Here is a 27849-nt window from a genome sequence, read left to right as displayed (position 1 = left end):
TACGTTTGCTATCATTTTCCATGATCTGAAGAGAGAGTTGAGACAAACTTCAAGCAATTATGGTTTAAAAACTGTTAACCATTTGCTTCAAACAATTCTATAAATAGGGAAAAAGATGTGTTTTAATGTGAGTGACAGGAAGACTGTTTAAAGGCAAATAATCTTTGATGCTGTTAGTTTAATTGATTTTCTCCATTTGCTCTCTATCGCCCTCTGCTGTCTTGGCCAGAGAGACCTCAACATACCTACCTACTGCTGTAACAATAAGAGGATGATATAAAACGAGGCATTTCAAAAGTGACTTCAGTAGTTTTATTTTCTCCCACCATGGCTAACTGTTAATCCTGGGTTTTGAGTACCAATTTGCACCTCTTGGTGCACTATCGGCTGACACATGCGATGGGCAGTCTGGGTTTCAGGTAATTCAAGCTGATGTTTGTGTTCAGATACTATTACATTCCTTCCTCTACCCAAATTTTTCTCTATCCTCCACCCCACTCTCTCACCTGAAACAGTTGTTACATGGCCAGTATGTTTCCATTGGCACCTTGTCCAAGTTATATTTTCTTCATATGGGAGTTTGGACTCTGTTGGCAGATTGTTTCAGTTGCCAGCAAGAAATGAACTTGTCTGCCCTTAATGTCTACATTCATGCTCCTTTCAGTCAGGGAAGGTGTCCAAGTCATTTCTCTTTCTTTTCCAGGCGAGGGACACCAAGGGCAATTACTTTCTTTGCCCCCTTCTCCTTTTCCCCAATAGATTGACTCCCTCAGTAGAAATCAGGGATTTAACCTGATATTGTCCTAGCCCCCGTGATTAAGTATCTTATCACATAAAGCATTTGTCAAGAGTTCTTTAAGAAGTAAGGTAACAGCCTTAGTATTTTAATTTGGGTTGTCCTTCTATATTTCCGAGTATGATGAGAAAAATGTTCACGTGGAAAATTGGAATGACTGAGTGTTAGCAGAAGAATTGCATAGTTTTTCAACAGATATCACCATCTTTCACCCCAAACCATAAACTATTTTAATGTTACATTATCCTCCTGCTCAAGATTCCTAATGGACCTTTAAGACTGAAAATAGTCGAGGGTAGATCCAGGCTGTAATTCATTCAGTGTCTTTGGCTTTCACATGTAGAAGTATTTGCTGATCTGCTTGTTCGAAACAATTGTTTAGTATGTGGCTGTTGTGCTACATTCTACCACCTCATTATAGTGTCTTGTTTTGTCAGGAATGGAAAACGAGGGCAACAGGGTTGGGAGCGCAAATATATTATCCTGGAAGGATCAAAAGTTCTCCTTTATGAAAATGATACAATAGATGGTAGGTATTAAATGTTTTGAGTAACTTTTCAGACATGTTAATCTAGTTTACAAAGTGAGACCTGCACCATCTTGTGGCCAGTGCTCTGATTCCTGGTGATCTCCTATTGGTTTGGAGGGGACTTAACATATACTTTGACCAAACAGTGCAAGAAATCATGCTTTGACTACATTTGGGATGAATATGAAACAAATGAAGGATATACTATTCTTGTCACATTGGGACAACAAACAAAATGTGACTTCAGGAAATGCCTGAACTTTGAGACTTGCTGTTATTGTCTGTGACTTATTAGAGATGAAGTACATGTACTTAAGTGTGACATATTTTGGACCACTTCTGAGCCATTCTAGCATATAGTTATTTGAAGTCTTTAGATATATTTGGGGTAATGGTAATTACATAGTCCAAAGCAAAGAGACCAGTACATCCACAGTCAAACTAAACCTAGTACTTACTAACAATCATGAATTAGTCAAGAGATGGTAACTTGTATAATTTGGGTGTTAAGAGCACTTTCTAATAACATTGATTTTTGTTTAATTGCTTGAGGGGTAATTAGAATCACTGTCATGATAGAGAAGGAGACACAATAAATTTTCAAGGAGAATGAAACTTTATTAGGAGTAAGATTGAAGTGAATGCATTGGACAGAGCTTCTGAAATGGTGATAAGGATAATATCCAGTGCAGAAGCCTTAATCAAGCTTGAGAAGACAGTTGTTAAAGCAGAATGATTCCATTTTGCTAGGTTCTTTACCAAGGTCACTAAAGTCATGTTTAGAAAAGAGTGGAGCTAATAATTCATTTTAGATAGAGGGGCACCTATATATCAAAGTTCAAATAATGTACATTGAAAGCTGGCTAATACCCTTCTGGAATGGCACAAAATCTATTGCTTTTTTTTAAGTAATATACGTATAAGAGTTTAACCAGACAGATGACACCTGAAATGACATTGCTATTGAATCAAGATTTCGGACCAAAAGTGAAATGTGGAAGAGTTGGATATGACTAACTAATTCTAGGTCAAATAGCATTGATAAGTACTATTAGCATTAATAAATGAGAAGGACAAAAGCAGTCCGTGAGGAGTGACAACAAAGAATTAAACTTGTCTAAACTGATTTTTTTTTAAATCACCAAACTGGCTTACAGAATTTGGTTTTGCTGTAACAGGTATTGCAATTGTTGATGACTTGCAAGAAAGTGTGTCTAATTGGGTTGCTACCTGATAATAGCTATCTTCAATGTATATGAAATAACAGGGAGGTAAGTGGTTTCACAGTTTTTCAGGTTCTGAAAAGAAATGTTTTAGAGAAATGATTTTGTACACAGTGAGATGTTTCCACCAGTAACAATACTGTTAGATTAAGCAGTCTAATGTTTCTTCCTTCCCTTTTTAACAGGGCAAAGACCAATTGATGAGTTTGAGCTATGTCAGCCTGATGGAGATGTGACAGTTCATGGAGCTGTTGGAGCCTCTGAGCTTGTAAACACTGCAAAAACAGGTAAGATTTGGCTGCAGTACCTTTAGGGAATAAAAAGATCAATATAATGTCAAGTGTGTAACTATAAAATATATAACTATAAATGGATGTTCTGAAAGGATGTTAAAGAGGTAACTTATTGGCATTAGTGTGCCCCAGACTGTTCCAAGCAGCAGTGCTATTCCCTGCATTTTCTTCAAAACAGGGACGATGTCATAAAGTCTGTTATAGGAGACACCTGATTGAAGGCAAAATGCTTACACTAAAAAAAGTGCTAGGCACAAAACAGTAGTTTTACACTTTTTATTTTGCCAGCAAAGTCAAAACATAATTGTCCTTCAGCACCAGATCTATAATTCTATTGCAGCAGGTCTGGAGTTACATGTAATCCAGATCAGGTAAGGATGACAGATTTCCTTTCTTAGAGGACATTTGTGAACCAAATGGGTTTTTACAATAAGTGATGGTGGTTTCATGGTCATTGTTACTGAGGCTGGCTGTCAAAACTAGGTTAGGTTATGTCCGTATACATTATATGTAACAACTGAATTCATAAAATTTGAATGGGACTTTTTAAAATGTTTTTGGAAAGAGGACAGTTTGATAGGTAATGTTAGAAGATAGTTGTTTGGTAGGCCAGCACTTGACTATTGCTCAAAAAGGGCCCATTTTGTTGAGGCTTTCCATCTTCCACTCATCAGCATGTTGGCAATGAATACCAATTTTAAGGGGGAAACCAAAATGAGAGGAGAGTATTAACTGGTTGTTAAGTAGGTTTCTGATTGCTAGACGTGTTGCCATGGAGAATACATGAATGATGGTTGACTTTTAACTGCCAGGCTTTATTTAAATTTTAAGCCAGACAGGGTGACTGATTCTTTAGGGAGAATGAACCTGCGAACAGCTGTCACCTATTTTGTTGAGTTTAAAACAGGCAGTGTGTGTACATGTTCTGTCTGTCTGCAAAGAACAGAGTCTAGTATGAATATATTTCGTTTCCAGCAGATACAAGTGTGACACAGTGCAAGCCTTACTGACAATCCTCAGTAGCAGAGCTTTGATGAGGCTCATGCAATCGGTGCTACTCTGAATCATGTGGAACGCCACACTTCAAGTATATCCTGCTACCTTGTGTGTAGAAGTGGCAAATTACATTATTGCTGTATCTCTGCTGAGTCTCAGTGACTTCCATATATCTCTCCAGTAGCAGCTTGGAAGAAGCCAAACTTTAACAGCCAAGGTCACCCTGACAGCCGTGGTAAACAGGAATTAAGTTGCTGTCTTTTGAGATTGCATGTGAGGCGACATTAGTTTGTAAAAATGAAAGCATCCCATAAAATGGTCCTCATTTAAAGTTGAGATTAGATTACTGCCTGAAGACCACTGGCACATATGTCGTCCTCATTGAGGACCCTTCTGCTCCTCCTTCCTCTTCTAACAGGTAGCCCTGCACTGCAAGACTGCTTTTCCTTTATTTCGACATGCTCAATTCTAAGAGGAAGCCCCACATGTATCTAGAAGCATCATATTTCAGCACAAGAATTTGAATGAATAGAAAAGAACTTCATTCTGAACACACCTTGTAAAATTTTCAAACTTTTTACTGTAGATCAGTGCCAAAAATGCTTGCAATTTGATTCGGAACCAAGATAAATAATTAAATGAGTATTACTAGCTGTTAATAGGTATATGCACACAAATCACTTAACATAGATGATGACAGATGTGGTGAAGTTTGGATTCCATTTTCAAGAATTAAGTGACCACATATTACTTTAAAATAAAGTGTATACAGCTTAATTAAGCCACCCAGAGAGTCATACAGAACTAAATCCCATTTAGTTTAATGGGCTAGATTTTATCAGCCCTCTAAGGCTCGTTTAAGAGATACTTGTTCCATAAAGCAGTGAGAGAAGGAAGGGGAGAAAACTCTGTTGCCTTCTGTCACCATGGCATTTCCCAGTGGTGGGCAAGGTGGAGGATGAAACTCTGCTGAGTGCCTTTGCATAGTCCACACCGAATCAAGGCCTGATTAACTAGACCCCCAATCCTGGACTCAATTTGCAAGTATGAGGATTGTGTAACAGTAACCACTGTTCCCAGTGGCTCTGTTAGGCCTCTGATTAGCTGCTAGTACTTGGAGAAAGAAATAGGATTTCCAAAAGCAACTAAGTAGCTGCTGGACAGCCAGGAAGGTACTGACTCAATGGAGTTTCCATAACTCACTGAACTACTGTCAGGGCTATGAAACCAATTACTAAATTTTTGCCATTTTGTGTGTTCTGTGAAGAAAGAATTATGTATAGATTTCACTGTGTAAGTGCTAATCAAGAATTTTTTTTATATTGGCAAAATTATGTTGCTACCTGTATGAATAGAGTATCTAAGCTGAAGTTCTAATTTCTAAATCAAACTGTCTTAGATGGCATTACTTTTCTCTGGAAAAATGCACAAACAAGAAATGTCAATGTCTCCTGATTCAGTGTTGATGTTTCTGTCAGTGAGGGTAAAGGCTAATAAAGAAAAGGTGACCTCAGCATAAGTGATGGGCAAGGTGAGAGGTGACCACCCTGATATCTTGCCTACCTATCCTATACTCATTTAGTAAAATTCAAATCAATGATTAACTTGCATTGGACTAATGTAATTGAATTAAGGTAAAACTATCAGCCCTTAGGAGTGAAGTATATTGATGAGTATTCCGAGATGTGTTTGTTAGGAGGAACGTTGTTCTCAGCATGCCTATGTAAATATGGGAGACTAAGGAAGATAGAGCAAGACTGGGGTAAGAGCTTCAACTGCTGAGCAGAACACTGCTACCACAAGCTACAAAAATCCACACACTCCACACTCTGTCTGTTCTTGTGCCAGGATCAATAAACCACTTCCACTTGTCATGAATTGTGTACTCCCATCCTCTCTATTTCATTATACATTATTCAAACGGTTGCTGCTTAACTAAATTGATGAACTGTCTTAAAATCACTTGTGAATTCTCAGCTGCATATTTTATCATTTACAATGCCCAAGCTCTTAGCATTGTTGAGTTACTTTTATCCTTCAAGTAGAATGCACACACTCATTCTGGCCCCTTTTCAAAAGTCATTCGTATAATTTTATTTGCCACAATTTTTCAAAGGTTGGATATTTTTCCATGAAATCAACTGATGAGCAAGGAAGTAAATAATAAATTTATATGTAATGCCTGGAGATGAATCAAAAATATCTTTAAAGAATATCAGCCTTCCAACACATATCACTTGCAGCAATCAAATGCAATGTTGAAGATGTTTCACCTTTTAAGGATGAAGGAGACTCCAAATGATGGGGCATTAACTCAACCATGTCCTGGAAGTAAAAGGAAAATCCCAAAAATATTTCCAGTAATAGCTTAGTTGTATCCTGAAGTATCAAGTGATAGCTTTGAATTATTATTTGCTTCAATTCTCTTTCTCTCAATCAGCTTTTTCTTCGTTTTAGATGTGCCTTACATATTAAAGTTGGAGTCCCAGCCCCACACAACCTGCTGGCCTGGTCAGACACTCTACATGCTGGCTCCAAGCTTCCCAGATAAACAGCGTTGGGCCAATGTATTGGAGTCTGTTGTGGCTTGTGGGCGAAGATCATGTGAAAAAGCAGAGACAGCTGCTGTACGTATTCAGTAAATAGTGTCTGTTCATGCTTCTTTCATCACAGCTTGGTTTCTTTATTTACAGTAATTTGACTTGTTTACCATGTTATTTATGTGCCTAAATAAGCATGTACCATAAACCTGGAATGACCCTTTGTCACTACACAATAGGCTGAAGTAACCCAGAGATGTGAAGATCTTTCCCACTTGGTGAAGGTAAAACGTTTGCACACTTGATTGTGCCTTTCCTGCTTGCTGCCACATAGCCTGTTGCACAGTTCTGACTTGAATCTTTGAAGCTCGTCAACTAAGCCAGTATTTATTTAAAATTATTAAGCATAAAACGTAAACCTCTGCTTTGCAGGTCTTTCTGAAATTTGATTTTTGTTAAAAAACTTGTTTTAACAGTAATTTTTGCAGCTTTCAAGGAAATGTAGGCAAGATCCACCACACAACTGTGAGGATGTTGTCTCTGCACCCCTGTGAAACATGCATGCTTACACATGAGAAGGGCAACTTTTTGCTTTCCAGGAAACTTTGTAACGTATCTACACACCATTCTCTTGGAGGTTCTTCTGAAAGCAGCACTAATCATTGCTCAATGGCATATAACTGCAAAATAATCCCTGTCCTCCAGATTCCCTTTTGTTGTTGGTCTTTCCCATTCCTTTGTGTCTGAGTTATCCTGTCTAACTGCTGGAGTGATTGATTTAGAAAGAAGTCAATCCTTGCCTAAAATTATAAGGTGAGTTTCTAGGTCTGAATGGATATCTGTGTTTGCTTAAAAACAGCCCTTGACCTCTGTATCATTACCCTTCGCTCCTCTGCCCTACTCCTATTTCTACCCCTGTATATGTTCCTCAAATTATGCAAATTCTGTAAATGTGTTGTGTATGCACACTAATGTTGTTGTTTAATTTCTGCAGAAGCTATTAGGAAACTCATTGCTGAAATTGGAGGGAGATGACCGTTTGGACATAAACTGCACTGTGCCACTCACTGAACAGGTATGTTGGCAGGTAGAGGAATTGGATCCTTCCTGTGGCTATTGCATGATCCATTCTCTACATGTAGAGAAGTATATTGTGGAAATACAGGCATCATCATCATCATCATCGGAGGATAGTGTCAAACAAGAACCTGAGATGTCCCTCCTCCACAAAAAGCTAGTTTGGTAAATAGTTTAGGACGATTTTATTTTGAGATGGGTAGGGAAAGAAATAGGCTTGACTTTATGGTTATATGGGCAATGTAATGGAAGAATGCAACACTATAATGCATGCCAGAATCAAGCATTAATAGTTCTTTCTCCTCACATACTATTCCACTCACTTTTGATTCTGTTCTCATGAACTCTTTCATCCTTTTGAGCTACCAATCCTTCTTGAAACTTCCTTTGCTCTACAGCATTATTGAATATATTGATGCCTCTCAAATCCATTGCCATCTATCTCAGACCTTCACTTATGAACACCTCATCAGATTTCTGCTCCTACTTTAATAGAAAATTGACAAAAGTTGCAAATGACTTCCTATGTGACTGTAACAAGGGTAACCTATCCCTCAGCAGTTGTGCCTATTTAACACAGCTCCAGTGTCTACCTCCTGAGCAGGTCTGTTCTTTTCCGATTTCATTCTTACCTATTCAGAGAACTTTCCACACTGGCTTTGTCTCCTGCTCCAATTATTTCCAGGATTCCAAGGAACAGACTTTGACCCTCTTCAGTTTCCATTTCGATGCTACCTTTTGGTAACATCATATTATGATTTGGTGAACGCAAGTCCACAGACTATTGCCCTTAGAGGAAATAAAAAGTCTGATTCTTAGTAATAATCGGGACTCCATAGATCTAGTCTTCCCCTACAACTTCCCAGTATCTACTCCTCTCAGGATTTTATTTTGTACTTGTTTGTGGGATATGAGCATTGCTAGCTTGGCCAACATTTATTGTTGATCTCTTTGTTTTGAGAAGGTGGCATGAGCTGCTTTCTTCATCTGCTGTAATCCTTGGGCTTTAGGCATTCCAACAATGCTATGACCAAGTTCTAGGGTTTTCACTTAGTGACAGTGAAGAAATAGTGATATAATACCAAGCCAAGATGTTGCTAATGTGTGGCTTGGAGTGGAATAAACAGGTGTTCCCCTACATCAGTATCCTTTCTACAGTCTGTGCCCTCAGCCACACCAGGAGAATACACCTCATACCTAAAACTAAATTCTGGATTCTGGTCAGTAGGGAGTGCCCTTGGAGACTTTAATATTAACTGCAGAGTGAAAAAGTTAAACTACATTGTGACAAACCTTCTGCTGATTGCCATGTGTTGTTCCGCAGTTGTTATGGGTGATTTTTAAACTGCAGATGGGCAAGGGTAACGAAGAAGATAAATTTGTAGAGTGCATCAGGAATTATCTTTTAGTGTAATACATTGCAGAACTTATCTATAATCAACCTGTTTTAGATTTAGTAATGTGCAAAGAGGTGGCCTTAATAAGAGATCCCTTGTGCAAGGATATTCCAGGGTTAATGATCACAACATGATAGAATTGCAAATTCAGTTTAAAGGAGAATAACCTGGGTCTCAAATTATATTTTCCTAACTTTAGTAAGGATATGCAGAAGTATGAACAACAATTCATCTAAATTGAGTGGTGAAAATAGGGTAAAGGAAATGTCACTGGATTCAAGAAGTGGTCTAGTGGATTGGAAAACCACTAATATGATGGCCCTGTTCAAGAGGGAAGGAGGCAAAAGAGAAAACTGTTGGCTATTTGGCCTAACATCTGTGGTTGAGAAAAGCTAGAATCGATTAATGAAAAAATAGCAGAAAATTTAGAAAACCCTAATGCAGCCGAGGTTTTATGAATGGGCACCGTGGTTGCCAAATTTGCCAGTGTTCTATAAAGATATAACAAGCATATTTGATAAAAGGAAACCAATAGATGATGCTTATTTGGATTTTCAGAAGGCATTTGATAAGATACCACGTAAAATGTTTTCCACAGTTTAGGAGCTGACAGTATTGAGGGTAATCTGTTCGCATGGATTGAGGGTTGGTTGATGCACAGAAAACAGAGAGCTGGGATGTGGTTGCAGAATAAGGGACACTTACTTAGACCTAAAAAGTGAGAGAATCTCTTTTCCCAGAGGAAAGTGCATGTCTGGAACTCTGTACAGAAGAGAGTTTTGGAGTCTGGATCACTGAAATATTTAGCGAGGACATAGGTTTCTGAAATATCAGGAAGTTGGTGACTGTGCAGACCGAGCATAAAAGAGATGAGGCTAGGGGCAATTCAACCATGATCTTACTGAGGGGCCAGATGGCCTAGGCCTGCTCCTATATCTTAAGCCTCTATATCACTGAGCAGCCACCTTTTTACCTTAGAAATGGTGACAATGGTGTCTGGTACATTTTGTAAGGTGTAACCACACCAGACAGTTCCTTGATGGATCAGTTGAACACACATCCTAGCTTTAGCACAATTCCTCAGATGTCAGTTTGGATTAAGAGAGACGTGTTTGCCATTATCCAGAAGTCCATGTCTGGTTTCATTCCTTTCCCATCAAATCCCTACAGTGTGGAATCAGGCCATTCGGCCCAACAAGTTCACAGCAACCCTACAAAGAGCATCGTGCAAAGACTCATCCTCCTACCCTAAATTTCCCATGGCTAACACATCTAATCTACACATTCCTGAACACTACAGGGCAATTTAGCATAGCCAGTCCACCTAACTTGCTCAGTAGCAACAGCGTGTTCAACCTATAAGATGCAGAAATTCACCAAAGCTCCTCAGACAGCACCTCCCAAACCCATGATATAATACCAAGCCAAGATGTTGCTAATGTGTGGCTTGGAGTGGAATAAACAGGTGTTCCCCTACATCAGTATCCTTTCTACAGTCTGTGCCCTCAGCCACACCAGGAGAATACACCTCATACCTAAAACTAAATTCTGGATTCTGGTCAGTAGGGAGTGCCCTTGGAGACTTTAATATTAACTGCAGAGTGAAAAAGTTAAACTACATTGTGACAAACCTTCTGCTGATTGCCATGTGTTGTTCCGCAGTTGTTATGGGTGATTTTTAAACTGCAGATGGGCAAGGGTAACGAAGAAGATAAATTTGTAGAGTGCATCAGGAATTATCTTTTAGTGTAATACATTGCAGAACTTATCTATAATCAACCTGTTTTAGATTTAGTAATGTGCAAAGAGGTGGCCTTAATAAGAGATCCCTTGTGCAAGGATATTCCAGGGTTAATGATCACAACATGATAGAATTGCAAATTCAGTTTAAAGGAGAATAACCTGGGTCTCAAATTATATTTTCCTAACTTTAGTAAGGATATGCAGAAGTATGAACAACAATTCATCTAAATTGAGTGGTGAAAATAGGGCAGCAGATGCATGGGAGTACCACCACCTTCAAGTTCCCTCCAAGCCACTCACCATCCTGACTTGGAAATATATCGCCATTCCTTCAGTGTTGCTGGCTCAAATCCTGGAATTCCCTCCCTAATGGCATTGTGTGGGTCAACCCACAGCAGATGGACTGCAGCAGTTCGAGAAGACACCTCACCACTACCACCTCAAAGGCAACTAGGGATGGGCAACAAATGCTGGCCCAGCCAGAGACTCCCACAACCTACCAATGAATTTTTAAAAGTGTATCTGCCAAATTGCGCACAGCAAGCTTCTGAAAACGGCAGTGTGATAATAGCCACTTAATTTCTTAATCTCATTGTGAAATCGATTGGTGATTAAATATTGGCTCCTGACTCAGAAAATTCTGGACTAAAATATTTACTCCAGGACCTGAACAGAAAAGTCAAGATTGATATTCAAAGCAACACTGTCACAAGATCCTGTCCACCTATCCAATGGCTATAAAAGATTCCATGGTATAACATCGCAGAAGTAGTAGGAAGTAATCCAACATTTCTGCACAATATTTGTCCCTCAATTAACATAAAAAGATTATCTGGTCATTTATCATTTTTGATATTTCCAGGAGCTAGCTATACACAAATTGTTGCCACATTTCCTATACTACACAGTGGCTACACATCAGAACAAATGTCATTAACTGGAAAGCATTTTGGAATGCTCTGTGTTTTGTGATAGGTGTTATATAAATGCGAGGCTCTCTTTTCTCTGCCAATTTGGACCTCTTGAACATTCCCATTTTAAATGCTGCACCTGTGCCACTCATGTCAAGCATTTGGTCATTGTCGGAATGACTCACGTTATAGCTAAATAACATTTTTTGTTTGTAAAGTGTGTTGAGGTATTTTACATTAATGATGCTATATAAATTAAAATTATTATTATACATCTATTGATGGTGACTATAATCATAATTTTCTGCTGGAATAAAGCAAGCTTGGCTTAGGATTCACTCTTATCAAGTGTATAATTGTTATTTGATATCTGATTGCGGTAAGTTATTGGAGAATATATTTACACTATCTTTATCTGAGAAAAGATGACTTTGTGTATCTACAGATTGTGCTGGTTGGTACAGAGGAAGGTCTATATTCATTAAATGTTGTGAAGAACTCCCTGGTTCACATCCCTGGTGTGGGGTCAGTGTTCCAGCTTCATATCCTGAAGGAGCTTGAACGACTCGTCATGATTGCAGGTTTTTATGGATTTGTTTCAGTATGTTAAGCAGTTGTGCCAAGTGTCCATAACTAGGGTGACCAGATGTGTTTTGTCTTTTAAGGTGTTTTAAACTTTATTAATTGTACTTTTCTTTACATTGGATTTACAAAATCTCTCAATTAAATACCTCCAAAACACCCTTCATACTACAGACACATTCTAATAGCTTATTTCATTTATCTGCTTGGCAGGAGATGAGCGAACCCTCTGTCTGGTGGATGTTAAGAAGGTGAAACAGTCGTTAGCTCAGTCTCACCTGCCAGGCCAACCTGAGCTTGTACCTACAGTCTTTGACAGCCTGAAAGGATGCCATCTGTTTGCAGCAGGGAAAGTGAGCACCACTGTAACTTTTAACCACTAGTATTTACAGATATCTGTCTTAAACTTGGTGTAGTATTCTCCAGTTTTACTGAAGATTCTGTTCCCATCCAGGATTTTCAGTGATCTTAATTTGAGTAAACATATGTAAGATTTAACTAACTGCCAAATAAGGATAAGTGCGTCCTCTGTGTGGCAATAAGATATTTAGAACATAGAACAGTACAGCACAGAACAGGTCTTTCAGCCCACGATGTTATGCTGACCTTTTGATACTCATGTATGCACCCTCAAATTTCTGTGACCATATGCATGTCCAGTAGTCTCTTAAATGTCCCCAATGACCTTGCTTCCACAACTGCTGCTGGCAACGCATTCCATGCTCTCTCAACTTGCTGTGTAAAGAACCCGCCTCTGACATCCCCTCTATACTTTCTTCCAACCAGCTTAAAACTATGACCCCTCATGTTAGTCATTTCTGCCCTGGGAAATAGTCTCTGGCTATCGACTCTATCTATGCCTCTCATTATCTTGTGTACCTCAATTAGGTCCCCTCTCCTCCTCCTTTTCTCCAATGAAAAATGTCCGAGCTCAGTCAACCTCTCTTCATAAGATAAGCCCTCCAGTCCAGGCAGCATCCTGGTAAACCTCCTCTGAACCCTCTCCAAAGCATCCACATCTTTCCTATAATAGGGCGACCAGAACTGGACGCAGTATTCCAAGTGCGGTCTAACCAAAGTTTTATAGAGCTGCAACAAGATCTCACAACTCTTAAACTCAATCCCCCTGTTAATGAAGGCCAAAACAACCCTGTCCACTTGGATAGCCATTTTAAGGGATCTATGTATCTGCACACCAAGATCCCTCTGTTCCTCCACACTGCCAAGAATCCTACCCTTAATCCTGTACTCAGCTTTCAAATTCAACCTTCCAAAATGCATCACCTCGCATTTATCCAGGTTGAACTCCATCTACCACCTCTCAGCCCATCTCTGCATCTTGTCAATGTCCCGCTGCAGCCTACAACAGCCCTCTATACTGTCAACGGCACCTCCAATCTTTGTGTCATCTGCAAACTTGCTGACCCATCCTTCAATCCCCTCATCCAAGTCATTAATAAAAATTACAAACAATAGAGGCCCAAGGACAGAGCCCTGTGGAACACCACTCACCACAGACTTCCAGGCGGAATATTTTCCTTCTACTACCACTCGCTGTCTTCTGTTGGCCAGCCAATTCTGTATCCAGACAGCTAAGTTCCCCTGTATCCCATTCCTCCTGACCTTCTGAATGAGCCTACCATGGGGAACCTTATCAAATGCCTTGCTGAAGTCCATATACACCACATCCAAAGCTCAACCCTCATCAACTTTTCTAGTCACATCCTCAAAGAACTCGATAAGGTTTGTGAGGCATGACCTGCCCCTCACAAAGCCGTGTTGACTGCATTTAATCAAACCATGTTCTTCCAGATGGTCATAAATCCTATCCCTCAGAATCCTTTCTAACACCTTGCAGACGACAGACGTGAGACTTACTGGTCTGTAATTGCTGGGGATTTCCCTATTTCCTTTCTTGAAGAGAGGAATTACATTTGCCTCTCTCCAGTCCTTAGCTACGACTCCAGTGGAGAGCGAGGATGCAAAGATCTTTGCATGTGGCAAAGCAATTGCATTTCTCGTTTCCCAAAGCAGCCAAGGACAAATCTGGTCCGGGCCTGGCGACTTGTCAATCTTAATGTTTGACAAAATTTTCAGCACATCAGCTTCCTCTATCTCTATCCATTCCAGCATGCACACCTGATCTTCAAAGGTTTCAGTCACTACAAAGTTCGTTTTTTTCGTAAAGACAGAAGCAAAAAACTCATTTAGGGCTTCCCCTACCTCCTCAGACTCCACACACAAGTTCCCTATGCTATCCCTGAACGGCCCTATTCTTTCTTTGACCATTCTCTTATTCCTCACATAAGTGTAAAATGCCTTTGTGTTCTCTGTAATCCGTTCTGCCAAGCCTTTCCCATGCCCCCTCCTGGCTCTCCTCAAACCATTTTTGAGCTCCTTTCTCGCCTGCCTGTAATCCTCTAGAGCTGACCTTGACCCTAGCTTCCTCCACCTTATGTAAGCTACCTTCTTCCTTTTGACGAGAAGCTCCACCACTCTCGTCATCCAAGGTTCCTTTATCTTACCACTTCTTGCCTGTCCCAGAGGGACATATTTATTCATCACTTGCAACAACTGTTCCTTAAACAGTCTCCACATGTCTATAGTGCCTTTACCATGGAACAATTGCTCACAATCCATGCTTCCTAACTCATGTCTAACCGCATCATAGTTTCCTCTTTCCCAATTAAATATCCTCCCATTTTGCCTAATCCTCTCCTTCTCCATAGCTATGTAGAATGTAAGGCAGTTGTGGTCACTATCACCAAAATGCTCTCCCACCACAAGATCTGATACCTGCCCTGGCTCGTTTCTGAGCACCAAGTCTAGAATGGCCTCTCCCCTCGTCGGCCTGTCAACATACTGAGTTAGGAAACCCTCCAGAACACACCTTACAAAAACAGCTCCATTCAAACCTTCTGCTCGAAGGAGGTTCCAATCAATATTGGGAAAGTTAAAGTCACCCATTACAACAACCCTACTACGTCCACACTTTTCCAAAATCTGCCGACCTATGCTTTCTTCAATCTCCCTGCTGCTATTGGGAGGCCTGTAGTAAACCCCTAACAAGGTGACTGCTCCCTTGCTGTTCCTAATTTCCACCCATACTGACTCTGTAGGCAGATCTTCCTCAACAATGGAAGCTTCTGTAGCTGTGATACCCTCTCTGATTAGTAGTGCTACACCCCCTCCTCTTTTTTCCCCCCTCCCTATTCTTTTTAAATGCTCTAAACCCTGGAACATCCAGCAACCATTCCTGCCCCTGAGAAACCCATGTCTCTGTTATGGCCACAACATCATAGCACCAGGTACTGATCCATGCTCTAAGTTCATCACTTTTATTCCTGATACTCCTTGCGTTAAAGCAAACACACTTTAACTGATCCCTTGGTTCCTTCCCAGGAAAATCCTTCCCACTAGCTGGTCTATCTCTTGCTATTGCCTCATCTGCATCAACTCTCACCTCCGGTATACAGCTCAGGTCGCAACCCCCCCCCGCCATACTAGTTTAAACCCTCTTGAACTACTCGAACAAACCTTCCATCCAGGACATTGGTCCCCTTCCAGTTCAAATGCAACCCCGTCCTTCTTGTACAGGTCCCACCTTCCCCAGAAGGCATCCCAATTATCTACATATCTGGATATCTAAATATTCACTGTGGGCAGAGATTTGTTGCTTTTTGGGAAAGGAATTGTTTCAGTCTTTTGGATCTGGTGTATGTTATTGGCAAATGCAAGAACATCATCTCTTTCAGCAGCAAAACCAATCCTATGACATCTCTAACTAAATAATTTGAACACTTGAAGGTAGTGAATTTGTAAAAGTTAAAATGAGAATCTGCCCCATTCTGTGTTTGTAGTCCAGTAATTTCTATAGAAATAGGTGGTCTGTTAAAACACTTGATCTATTTTAAACTCAGTTCTCTCAGTGTGATCGGGAGGCTGATTTCAGTGTAACAGTTGTCATGTGTTCTTCCCATTTTTGGAAAGCCCACAAATGAAATGGAACCGGGAGCTAGCAGTTGAGAAAGTTGTGCCTATTGCAAAACCCCTTATTGGCCAAAAATATTAGGTGTGTTTCTCCCAGCATCTGAAGGAAGCCTTTGGTCTCTGCTGTGCCAGTCATGGTAACATGCCCGATCACTACCATATTGCATCATCCCCACCAAGCTCCAATCACTTCATCCATCCCTCCCTGATCACCAGGGTCAAGTCTATGGAGTCCTGGCACTGGCCTTTTTGCCACTTATTTTGGAGGTTAATAGATGGCCAGCCTGTCAGTTTGACTGGCCAAATGTGAGATTGAGGGTGAAAGGATTACAACAAGGTTGTGCAATTAATTTTGGCAGGACGATTGGATTCCTACTCTTGTTACATTTCTCTCACTTCCCCTTACTGTATTTGCTTCCCCATAAAAATGTGGTTCAAAGTCTGTCAAATTTCACACAATTTTATGTTGTAGGAATTGATGGGGACAACACAGCCTTATTTTGCAATGTACCTTTACAGGAAGGAAAGGGCAGTGAATGTTGTTGAAATTGAGAACTAATTTGATCAAACGTCTAACTTTGAGCTCCTGTCCCAGAGCTCAACTGACAGTGTACTAGCAAGCTTGCTCATTATTTCCACTCATGGCAGAATACCAGGTTGCTCATTTCAAAATATGGATTGGAACTCTTGAACCAAAAGATTCAAACACTGGCCTATTGTCTTACTGAATTTAACTGGTTCTGCTCAGATTGCACCTCGATTGTAGGGGAACAGCAAATCTTTTGGGAGGTGCATGAGAGGGTGGTGTTGAATTTTTACGCAATTTCAATTTCCCTTAAGAGTTGCTTCTTTGCAAACTGAATGGTTGCATTTAGTTTTGCGTTCATGAATAGGTATTACCAGACTATTTAAACACAAGTTATTCATGGCACAACTTTCTGAAACTGAGGCATTGATTCTTGATGCATTTATGTGTTCCAGGCTTCTTTTAACTTCCTAAAGATTTACATTTATTGATTATGCCACTAGTTACTGGATCCCTGCAATGAGGCTTCTACCCCTGCCATAATACTGAAATCACTCATGCCATAGTCAAACATTATATCTTTTGTAGCTGGGAATTCTAGACAAAAGTGAGGACTGCAGTTGATGGAAACCAGAGTTTAGATTAGAGTGGTGCTGGAAAAGCACAGCAGGTCAGGTAGCATCTGAGGAGCAGGAAAATCAACATTTCGGGCAAAAGCCCTTCATCAGGAATAGAAGCAGGGAGCCTCCAGGGAGGACAGATAAATACGGGGGGGTGGAGAAGGTAGCACAGAGTACAATAGGTGAATGGAGGTGATAGATCAGAGGGGAGGGTGGAGCAGATAGGTGGGAAGGAAGATTGGCAGGTAGGACAGGTCATGAAGACACTGCTGAGCTGGAAGGTTGGAACTGGGGTAAGTTGGGGGGAGGGGAAATGAGGAAATTGTTGAAGTCCACATTGATGCCCTGGGGTTGAAGTGTTCCAAGGTGGAAGATGAGGCGTTCTTCTTCCAGGTGTCGGGTGATGAGGGAGCAGCGGTGGAGGATACCCAGGACCTGCATGTCCTCGGCAGAGTGGGAGTTGAAATGTTGGGCCATGTGGCGGTGTGGTTGATTGGTGCAGTTGTCCCGGAGATGTTCCCTAAAGCGCTCTGCTAGGAGGCGTCCAGTCTCCCCAATGTAGAGGAGACCGCAACGGGTAGAATAAATGACATATTGGTGGATGTGCAGGTGAAACTTTGAATGTGGAAGGCTCCTTTGGGGCCTTAGATGGAGGTGAGGGAGGAGGTGGGAAGGTTTTGCAATTCCTGCGGTGGCAGGGGAGGATGCCAGGATGGGAGGGTGGGTTGTTGGGGGACATGGACCTGACCAGGTAGTCACGGAGGGAATGGTCTTTGTAGAAAGCGGAAAGGGGTGGGGAGGGAGGGAAATATATCCCTGGTGGTGGGGTCCGTTTGGAGATGGCGGCAATGTCGGCGGATGATGCGGTTAATGCGAAGGTTGGTAGGGTGGAAAGTGAGGACCGGGGGCTTCTGTCCTTGTTACGGTTGGAGGGGTGGGGTTTGAGGGCGGAGGTGCGGGATGTGGATGAGATGCGTTGGAGGGCATCTTCAACCACGTGGGAAGGGAAATTGCGGTCTCTAAAGAAGGAGGCCATTTGGTGTGTTCATGGTGGAACGGGTCCTCCTGGGAGCAGATCCGGCAGAGGCGGAGGAATTGGGAATACGGCACGGCATTTTTTACAAGAGGTAGGGTGGGAAGAGGTATAATCCAGATAGCTGTGGGAGTCGGTGGGTTTGTAAAAAATGTCAGTGTCAAGTCGGTCGTCATTAATGGAGATGGAGAGGTCCAGGAAGGGGAGGGAATTGTCAGAGATGGTCCAGGTAAATTTAAGGTCAGGGTGGAATGTGCTGGTGAAGTTGATGAATTGCTCAACCTCCTCGCGGGAGCACGAGGTGGCTCCGATGCAGTCATCAGTACAGTGGAGGAAAAGGTGGGAGTGTAACTCCGGAAGATGGACTGTTCTACGTAGCCAACAAAAAGGCAGGCATAGCTGGGGCTCATACGGGTGCCCATGGCTACCCCTTTGGTCTGGAGGAAGTGGGAGGATTTGAAGGAGAAATTGTTAAGGGTGAGGACCAGTTCAGCCAAACGAAAGAGAGTGTCAGTGGAGGGGTACTGTTGGGGACGTCGGAAGTCTGCTCCTCAGATGCTGGGAAATTCTGGTCTATTTTCAAATATAAGTCACTTTCCTTCAGCTTCTCAAATACCACTAACATGTTTTTTTTACCCAGTAGATATTTTGTGTTTTGCAGACTGAGGCTGAACCATGTATCTGTGCAGCAATGCCAAACAAAGTGTGCATCTTACGTTATAACGATGGGCTTGACAGCTTCGCCATTCGCAAAGTGAGTGTTTTAATGCAATGAATAAAAAGACCTGTAAAAACCCAGAATAAGAATAATTAATCCATTTACTGTGAACATGCTATGCTTTGGAATTCTCCCACATGCCAACTGTTATCAATCTGTCATACATTCTTAAAGTATTAGATCTGGCCAATGTACCATATTTTTGAGAACTGGTAAATTTAATAAATTTTTAAAAACTAGTAATTATTCTGAACTCTGAAATGGTTGACCACCTCCTGAAAGTATACAGACAGGGTTGGTAATGTCAACTGACCATGAATACACTGCTGACATCACATTCCATGCACAGTAATGCCAGTGCATCCACAGAATGCCCCACATTTAATTCATGTCAATTAGTACTGCCCTGGCAATTATTCTCAGCACACCTGGCCATTGGGTGAAGGAAACAACAGTTGAATATGGTCTTACTTCATGGCATTTATTTGTAATTCCAAATCCTAGAACAATTTTACCTTGGCTGGCTTCCTTTGTGCTTTGTCTCAGTTACTTGCCAATACACCCCAGGGTATAGGTGACCGAGCCGCTTGCTTCCTCACGTTACGTATTTTGTTCCCTTTTGGTACTCGTCTTTCCCCCTTGCTCAATATCTAAATTAGTTATCTAACTTGCTGCAGGGCCTCCTGAAGGTGGCATTTGTACTATTTGCAGTCATTATAAACATTTCCACTGTTTCCTCTTTGAGCATTTGAACCTTTTGTTTTTGTAATTTATTGAAATGTACCAAATCACTAATATCATCTCCTTTGCTCTCTACAGGAGATCGAAACATCTGAGCCTTGCAGCTGTATCCAGTTCACTGGGTATAGCATCATCATTGGTACCAACAAGTTCTACGAGATAGAGATGAAGCACTATACGCTGGAAGGTAAGAACAGCAATTGTATAACAGATGGACTAATTCCTGCAAAATAGTTCTGCCTATATCTCACCTGTACAATATCTGGTCTGAGACCAGATTGTTTGTTATTAGTATAGAAATATTGATATAAATATACACATACTGTGGTGGAGTTCCTTTCCTTCTATTGTTAATCTCACTTCCATTGGGCATAAATAATCAATGAAAAATATTGTCTAAACTTTCCATTTTTCTGCCTTCTCTGCTGGAACTGCTGTCTATTTCTGGGAGTAGGACTCAGCACCAAGTCACTGTTTGTCATAACGTACAGTAGTAATTACTGGCAGACTATTCAGCATTTTTAGAGCATTACTCTCAAAGTTAACTTTATCAATTTCCAGCAGGTGTCAAAATTTTGCAGCCAAAGGAACCCAAGTTAACTCTTTCTTTCTCTCCTTTTCATTGTCTGGGAACACTGAGCAATTGTGTGGATCTCACACCTGAGATCAAGCAACTAAACCAGGCAGTGAACTATCCTCACCAATGCAAGTCAGTGCTACAGAATCCATCAAGTTGATTGACCACCAGAGCCTTGAAGTCTAAGATTTTGTAGTTATTATTCTAATGTATTCATATTTATTGCATTTAGATAGCTGCTTGAACATGAGGATTATTACAAGGTATGGTGAGTGAGCAGTGTGGGATTAGACTAATTGACTAAACTGCACGCTCCTCTGCTCTCTCTTTCTATATGTTCAAATATGTTTAATTCTTTTTAAAAATATCCCTTGCAGAGTTGGACAGCCTTTACGTATATGTTTAGAATAGTTTTATTAAAAACCTTTGTTTGCTAAAAGAGCTTGTATTTATTGTTCTGGTGAATGTGACAATGATTCCTGATCATTGAGAGCTATAAATTTGCCTCTGTCTCTGCCTGCAGAATTTCTGGATAAGAATGACATGACCCTGGCCTCTGCTATTTTTGCTGCATCTTCACACAGTTTCCCAATTGCCATTGCTCAGGTGAATACCAGTGGGCAAAAGGAGGAGTTTCTGCTCTGCTTTCATGGTAAATAATGAGCTCATTGATGTGCCCTTCTTTCTTTTAGAAAGATTCTTGCCTTGAAACATTTATAGTTGAGAGAAAGCATTTTGATGTGCATGTTGATGTAACGGCAATTTATTTCCTTTACATGCAAATGCTAAATTTCTAATACGTTAAGAGATTTTGCAAGAAAATGGAAGCATCAGAACATGGGTACAGAACATCGGAAAGTAAAGATTTCCTTTTTACCATGGAACTTTCTGCATCAGATCTACATTTAAATATCTAAACTCTAATGCACTCTTACCTGTTTAGCTGATCTTGTTAAGTCAACCTTTTCACACCTGATGAAATTACCTCCAAGTTCTTGCTCATTTGCTTTCAAAATCACTTTTAACTCTGCCTTTGTTAGCTTTCTGTGCCGTTAGTCCTGAAAATTTCTCAAATCTCGGGCCGACCACTAGTTTTTGCCACATTATAAGCCTTAGTTTTATATTGTATGTTCTCCTTGATTGCATTTTTTCATCACAGTTAGTTCGTTCTGCTCAGCCAGTCCTCCTCTTTGACTGGAATACATTTTTTCTGAACTATGAAATATCATCTTAAATATCTGGTGCAGCTTTTCCATCTTCCCCTTATTTGTTTTCCCAATGCACTTCACAAAGTCCTTATTCATACCTCTGTAATTACTCTTCATTGCCCTTGTTTAAGTTGAGAACTTTGGTTTGAAACCCAAGTTGTTGTCCGTCAAATTTACTTTGCAATTCTACCACGTTTTGATCGATCCCCTCTAAATTATGCTTAACTATGAGATCTCTTATTAATCCTACCTCTTAACACATTGCAGAATCTATACTTTATATAAAATAGCCAATTCCTGAAATGTACTGCTCTAATAAACAATCCCTGATACGATCTGCATCTTCAATGTTACCCTTGGACATTTGTTTTGTCCAGTCACTATACAGATTAAAATTGCAGTGTGCTTCTTACTTGTTTCATTATTTCTTGATTTATACTTTATCCTTATAGTGAGGCAATTTTCAAGGTCTTATATATATAACTCCCAGCCATGACTTTGCCTTGCTATTTCTTATTTCCAACCAAACTAATTGCACATCACAATTTATTGCATCCATATCACAATTCATCACTCCATTGATCCTTTATTTAAAAAAATTGTCTCACCTCCTTTTCAACTTTTCATTCTTCCAGGATGTTGAATACCTTTGAATATTGAATTCCCTGACTTGTTCCCTGCAACAACCTCTGTGTAATAGCTATAGATTTATATCCATTTATGCCTATTCGTGCCATCAACTTGTCTACCTTGTTAGAAATGCTGCATGCATTCAGATATAAAGAGGCTCAAGCTTTGACTTTCTACTATTACTGTTTACTCTGACTCTCATTTCTACTCCACTCTTCTGCTTATGCTTCCTGCACTTCCTGTCATATTTTATTATTCATCTCTTCATTACTGTGCACCTCTATGCCCATTTTTAGTGTTTTTGTTGTTTGAAACTCCCATTGAATTGAATCCACTATTTCCAATCCTCCCCCGCCCCCCCCCCCCTCAAAATTCATTAGATTAAAGTTCTATCTACAGCTCTAGTAATGTGATTTGCCAGGACACTGGTCCCACCATGTCAAAATGAAGCCTGTCCTAACAGAACAGCTTTCTTTCTCAGGCCTGAGGTAATGGATCCCATTTCTCTCTCTCTCTCCAATTTTTTTTAAGGCACACATTAGATTTGTAATCCTATTTACTCTACACAAATTTGGAAGTGTCTCCGGTGGTAATCCGGAGATAATTATCTTTGGTCTGTCGTGTTATCTCTTTTTTGTGCAATATTTCAACAGTAATAAGACCTTCCAAAATCACAGTTACTGAGAATTTCGTAACTCAAGCAATTTGTTAGTTACCAAATAAATTCTACAGAAATAGATGTATATTTCACAGTTGTATGTCTGGGCTCCTTGAGCTATACTCTGTTCAGAGCATGTTTCTTGTGCTATGCACTCTGTCATTAGCATTTAGTAGAATTCTTGGGCAATTTCACCACTTAAAAGTCACTGTCTTAGTCAATCTTCTTTAACTCTCAATAGAATTTGGTGTCATCGTTGATTCATATGGAAGGCGTAGTCGCACTGATGACTTGAAGTGGAGGCGTTTGCCTTTAGCATTTGGTAAGTGTGTACTCATTGTCTTTTCCAAAATTGTATATCGGAGTTTCTGAGAGCAAAGTTCTAGAAACAGGAATCGTGTAAGAATCAGGATGGCTTGAAAATGATAGAATTTTGAACTCCAAAAATCAAAGTATATTTTCAAAACTTGTAGGCTGCACTAAATTGCATGACATCACAAATGATCAGGAAGACTGCAATTACTAATGTCTTTAAGAAGGCATTAATAAACTTCAGAATAGCATTTATTTTAGCTAATGAATTTGAATACAGATAAGTACAAGGTATTACATATCGGTAGGAGTAATAAAAGGGCCATGTGGTGCTTGGACATGAAAAATCTAAATGGGATAGAGGAGCAAAGGGATCCGGGGATTCAGATACAAAACTCATAACCAGAGGTGACAGAGGTTAATAAGGCATTAACAAAAATCACATGCAATGAGGTTCATTTCAGGGGAGTTATTGAAAAACAGAAAAATATTATTAAACTTGTATCGAACCTTGTTTAGACAACGCTGCACAGTTCTAGTCTCCATGTTATTAGAAAGAATTTAGAACAGTGAGAAAAGTACCTAAAAGATGTACAATAGATGACAGAAGTTGTTCAAGGTTGTAGCACTCAAAAGCGTCAGCAGGGAAGTGCTGTCTTTCGAAAAGAACATGTTAAGAAATGACCAGAAAACAGTTGTTAAAGTCACAAAATTATTTCTTAGGGTAAATTTAGTGAAGACATTTCCATGGGGACCAAAAGTAGGGAGCATAAATACCTGAAAGTCACACATTAAAAAAAAACCTTCTCTACCCCAAGAGAATTAAGAACGTCAAACTTGCTACCATGATGAATAGTTAATAGGCTTGTGGGAACCCCGCATTGCCCGGTTCTACCTCCTTCCCAAGATCCACAAGCCTGTCCACCCTGGCCAACCCATTGTCTCAGCATGCTCCTGCCCCATTGAACTCATCTCTACCTACCTCGACACTGTCCTATCCCCCCCTAGTCCAGGAACTCCCCACATACGTTCGAGACACCACCCACGCACTCCACCTCCTCCAAGACTTCTGTTTCCCCAGCCCATCAACACCTCATCTTCACCATGGATATTCAATCCCTCTACACCTCCATCCGCCATGACCATGGCCTCCAAGCCCTCCGTTCTTTCCTCTCCAGACGTCCCCAACAGTACCCTTCCACCGACACGCTCATTCGTTTGGCCGAACTGGTCCTCACCCTTAACAATTTCTCCTTCGAATCCTCCCACTTCCTCCAGACCAAAGGGGTAGCCATGGGCACACGTATGGGCCCCAGCTATGCCTGTGTCTTTGTTGGCTACGTAGAACAGTTGATCTTCTGTAATTACACTGGCACCACTCCCCACCTCTTCCTCCGCTACATTGATGACTGCATTGGCGCCACCTCGTGCTCCCGCGAGGAGGTTGAACAATTCATCAACTTCACCAACACATTCCACCCTGACCTTAAATTTACCTGGACCATCTCTGACAATTCCCTCCTCTTCTAGGACCTCTCCATCTCCATTAATGACGACCGACTTGACACTGACATTTTTTACAAACCCACCAACTTCCACAGCTACCTGGATTACACCTCTTCCCACCCTACCTCCTGCAAAAATGCCATCCCGTATTCCCAATTCCTCCGCCTCCGCCGTATCTGCTCCCAGGAGAACCAGTTCCACCACAAAACACACCAGATGGCCTCCTTCTTTAGAGACCACAATTTCCCTTCCCACGTGGTTAAAGATGCCCTCCAACGCATCTCGTCCACATCCTGCACCTCCGCCCTCAGACCCTGCACCTCCACCCTCAGACCCCACCCCTCCAACTGTAACAAGGACAGAACGCCCCTGGTGCTCACCTTCCACCCTACCAACCTTCGCATAAACAAAATCATCTGCTGACATTTCTGCCACCTCCAAAAAGACCCCACCACCAGGGATATATTTCCCTCCCACCCCTTTCCGCCTTCCGCAAAGACCGTTCCCTCCATGACTACCTGGTCAGGTCCACGCCCCCCTACAACCCACCCTCCCATCCTGGCACCTTCCCCTGCCACAGCAGGAACTGTAAAACCTGCGCCCACACCTCCACCCTCACCTCTATCCAAGGCCCAAAGGAGCCTTCCCCATCCATCAAAGTTTTACCTGCACATCCACTAATATCATTTATTGTATCCGTTGCTCCCGATGCGGTCTCCTCTACATTGGGGAGACTGGGCGCCTCCTAGCAGAGCGCTTTAGGGAACATCTCCGGGACACCCGCACCAATCAACCACACCGCCCCGTGGCCCAACATTTCAACTCCCCCTTCCACTCTGCCGAGGACATGGAGGTCCTGGGCCTCCTTCACCGCTGCTCCCTCACCACCAGGCGCCTGGAGGAAGAACGCCTCATCTTCCACCTTGGAACACTTCAACCCCAGGGCATCAATGTGGACTTCACCAGTTTCCTCGTTTCCCCTTCCCCCACCTCACCCTAGTTCCAAACTTCCAGCTCAGCACTGTCCCCATGACTTGTCCTACCTGCCTATCTCCTTTTCCACCTATCCACTCCACTCTCTCCTCCCTGACCTATCACCTTCATCCCCTCCCCCACTCACCTATTGTACTCTATGCTACTTTCTCCCCACCCTCCTCTAGCTTATCTCTCCACGCTTCAGGTTCTCTGCCTTTATTCCTGATGAAAGGCTTTTGCCCGAAACGTCGATTTCGCTGCTCCTTGGATGCTGCCTGAACTGCTGTGCTCTTCCAGCACCACTGATCCAGAATCTGGTTTCCAGCATCTGCAGTCATTGTTTTTACCTTGTTTTCAATAAGCATGTTAAATTAAATGCTGGTAGTTAGATGAAGAAAAATGGGAGAAGGCTCATGCCAAGCATAAAATATTGGCCTAACAACCTGCTTCTGTGGCGTAAGTTATGCAAACCAGATAATTGCAGGAAGAGAGTAAGGACTTGTATCAATGCATGGGAGCATGGGAGTCCCAGCAAATTAACAGCAAGACATTATTTGAATGTTTTCATTTGTTTTCTTCTTACAGTTAGTCAAATTAAGAGGCTAGTTGATTGTTGGACAGAAAAATCTGTGACATGCGAGAAGTTCTGGTGGGCAGGTCAACTTAGAGCTGAAGAACAAGGAGAGGGATTTGATTAGGGGGTGAGATTAGATTGCTGGAGGTGACGGTGAGAGATCCTAGCAGGTTTCCTTGACAAACAGGGAGGAAGCACTCTTGCTCATATTGATCCGCAACAGTGCTGAATGAACACTTGCCTGCTGGACCTGGCAGTTCCACTTGACTACCCAGTTTTCAAAACTTTAAGAAACCCGACCACCTGTTTTTAAATATAAAAGCTGCCAAAACCAAAAGTACTCCTATTGCAGCACGTTACTGTAATCTTTCCACTATCTTGGTCAAAATAAAAATTTGCCTCTATTTGTGTGAGTTTATAAACTCATTAATGTTTATATGCCCTGCAACCATTAGTTTTATCAGGAGTCAGCAGAAATTGTAATTAATAATGCTTTGACCCCACAGTTTGTTATTCTGCAAGTATACAAAGTAGTTGACTGCAAGTTTATATGTAACTTGATGTTCACAGTGGAAATTAATCTTGGTGTTAATCCAAGATTGCACATAGTAACATATTGCAAGCAATTCTGGTTAGTAACCTCATTATGATTTTACCAATGGTCTGTAAATGAACTAGCTGGACAGTTCAACTTGTGCTGTATTTGTGATTGTTTCAGCTTACAGAGAACCTTACCTGTTTATAACTCATTTCAACTCGGTAGAGGTTATGGAGATTCAAGGTCGCAATTCAGTCAGGTAAGTCCTGGATCAAATTGTTTGGAATCAATGTTGAGAAATCCATTTAAAATGAAGTTTTCCAATTGATTCACAATACATGGCTGAACTGTAAGTGCACACTAACAGGCTAAAGGTTGTTGGGTTGGACAGCAACCTTATATTCCAGCAGAGAGCCTGGTCAGACATTATTTGACCTGATTGTCAGACAAAGACCAACCCTTTGCTAAATTTTCTACATGATCAAAGTCTGAACATGGTTGAAGATACTCTGACTGACTTGTCTTCCTTTAATTATTTTACTAATTTTGTTCAAATATTTTATCTTTGTGGGAAAGAATATAATTTTTCCAGACAGGATCTTAGATTTTCATTAACTCAACATCGAGTGCCAACCCAAGGGATGATAATCTAATGGGCATGTTATCAGATTTACAGCACTATGTTTTATTTGCTCTGCATTTCTGAGGCATAAACAAGACCTGCACCTTTTGGACAATGTTACGTTGGGAAAATATAGTTTTTCACTGGATGTTGACATTGCACGAGCTGACCAGCGTCACAAAAACACATTATAAAGGAATCATACTGGGATGGTGCACTTCCCGAAGAAGGTTAAGCATCTTTTGTACCAAAGAAAACATAACAGTGAAAAGGGTACCTTTTACCAGAGTTTTGCCTTCTCTTTTATCCTGTTCTGTTTTCCACCATCTTCTCTTCTCTTCTTTCTTCTCCCCCACCACCCTCTACTCCAAAACAAAATCTGTAGAGACATTAAACCCAATCTACTTTAAGTAGCCACTTTGAAAACATATCTTAAAAGAAAGCCAACATGAGAAGAAAAGGTCCTGAGAATATCGGAATAGAAGTAGGCGTATTGGTTCCTCAAATCTGTTCTACCAGTCAGTGAGATTATGT

At 41.1% G+C, this 27849-nt stretch overlaps 1 protein-coding gene across 6 annotated transcripts in view; it reads left to right on the top strand.

Annotated features, from left to right (window-relative positions):
* Window positions 1-27849, top strand: part of LOC122562422 (citron Rho-interacting kinase) — a 221739-nt gene that overhangs the window by 175505 nt on the left and 18385 nt on the right. For 3 of the 6 annotated variants that reach the window (XM_088000149.1, XM_088000148.1, XM_088000145.1), the window contains exons 35-46: window positions 1234-1325; window positions 2734-2835; window positions 6295-6464; window positions 6617-6661; window positions 7372-7452; window positions 11951-12086; window positions 12301-12440; window positions 18918-19010; window positions 19794-19902; window positions 20816-20944; window positions 23030-23110; window positions 26874-26952. In XM_088000149.1, coding sequence (XP_087856275.1) covers window positions 1234-1325; window positions 2734-2835; window positions 6295-6464; window positions 6617-6661; window positions 7372-7452; window positions 11951-12086; window positions 12301-12440; window positions 18918-19010; window positions 19794-19902; window positions 20816-20944; window positions 23030-23110; window positions 26874-26952 — 1257 coding nt within the window. The remainder of the gene's footprint in view (window positions 1-1233; window positions 1326-2733; window positions 2836-6294; window positions 6465-6616; window positions 6662-7371; window positions 7453-11950; window positions 12087-12300; window positions 12441-18917; window positions 19011-19793; window positions 19903-20815; window positions 20945-23029; window positions 23111-26873; window positions 26953-27849) is intronic. The other 3 variants (XM_088000150.1, XM_088000147.1, XM_088000146.1) reach the window with 1 other exon arrangement.

The sequence above is a fragment of the Chiloscyllium plagiosum genome, unplaced genomic scaffold (genome assembly GCF_037043375.1).
Source record: "Chiloscyllium plagiosum isolate Xiang-an unplaced genomic scaffold, Cpla_swu_hap1 HiC_scaffold_24, whole genome shotgun sequence".
In the NCBI taxonomy this organism is placed as follows: domain Eukaryota; kingdom Metazoa; phylum Chordata; class Chondrichthyes; order Orectolobiformes; family Hemiscylliidae; genus Chiloscyllium; species Chiloscyllium plagiosum.
The sequence above is the reverse complement of the archived record's forward strand: the minus strand, read 5'-3'. Positions and strand labels throughout refer to the sequence as shown.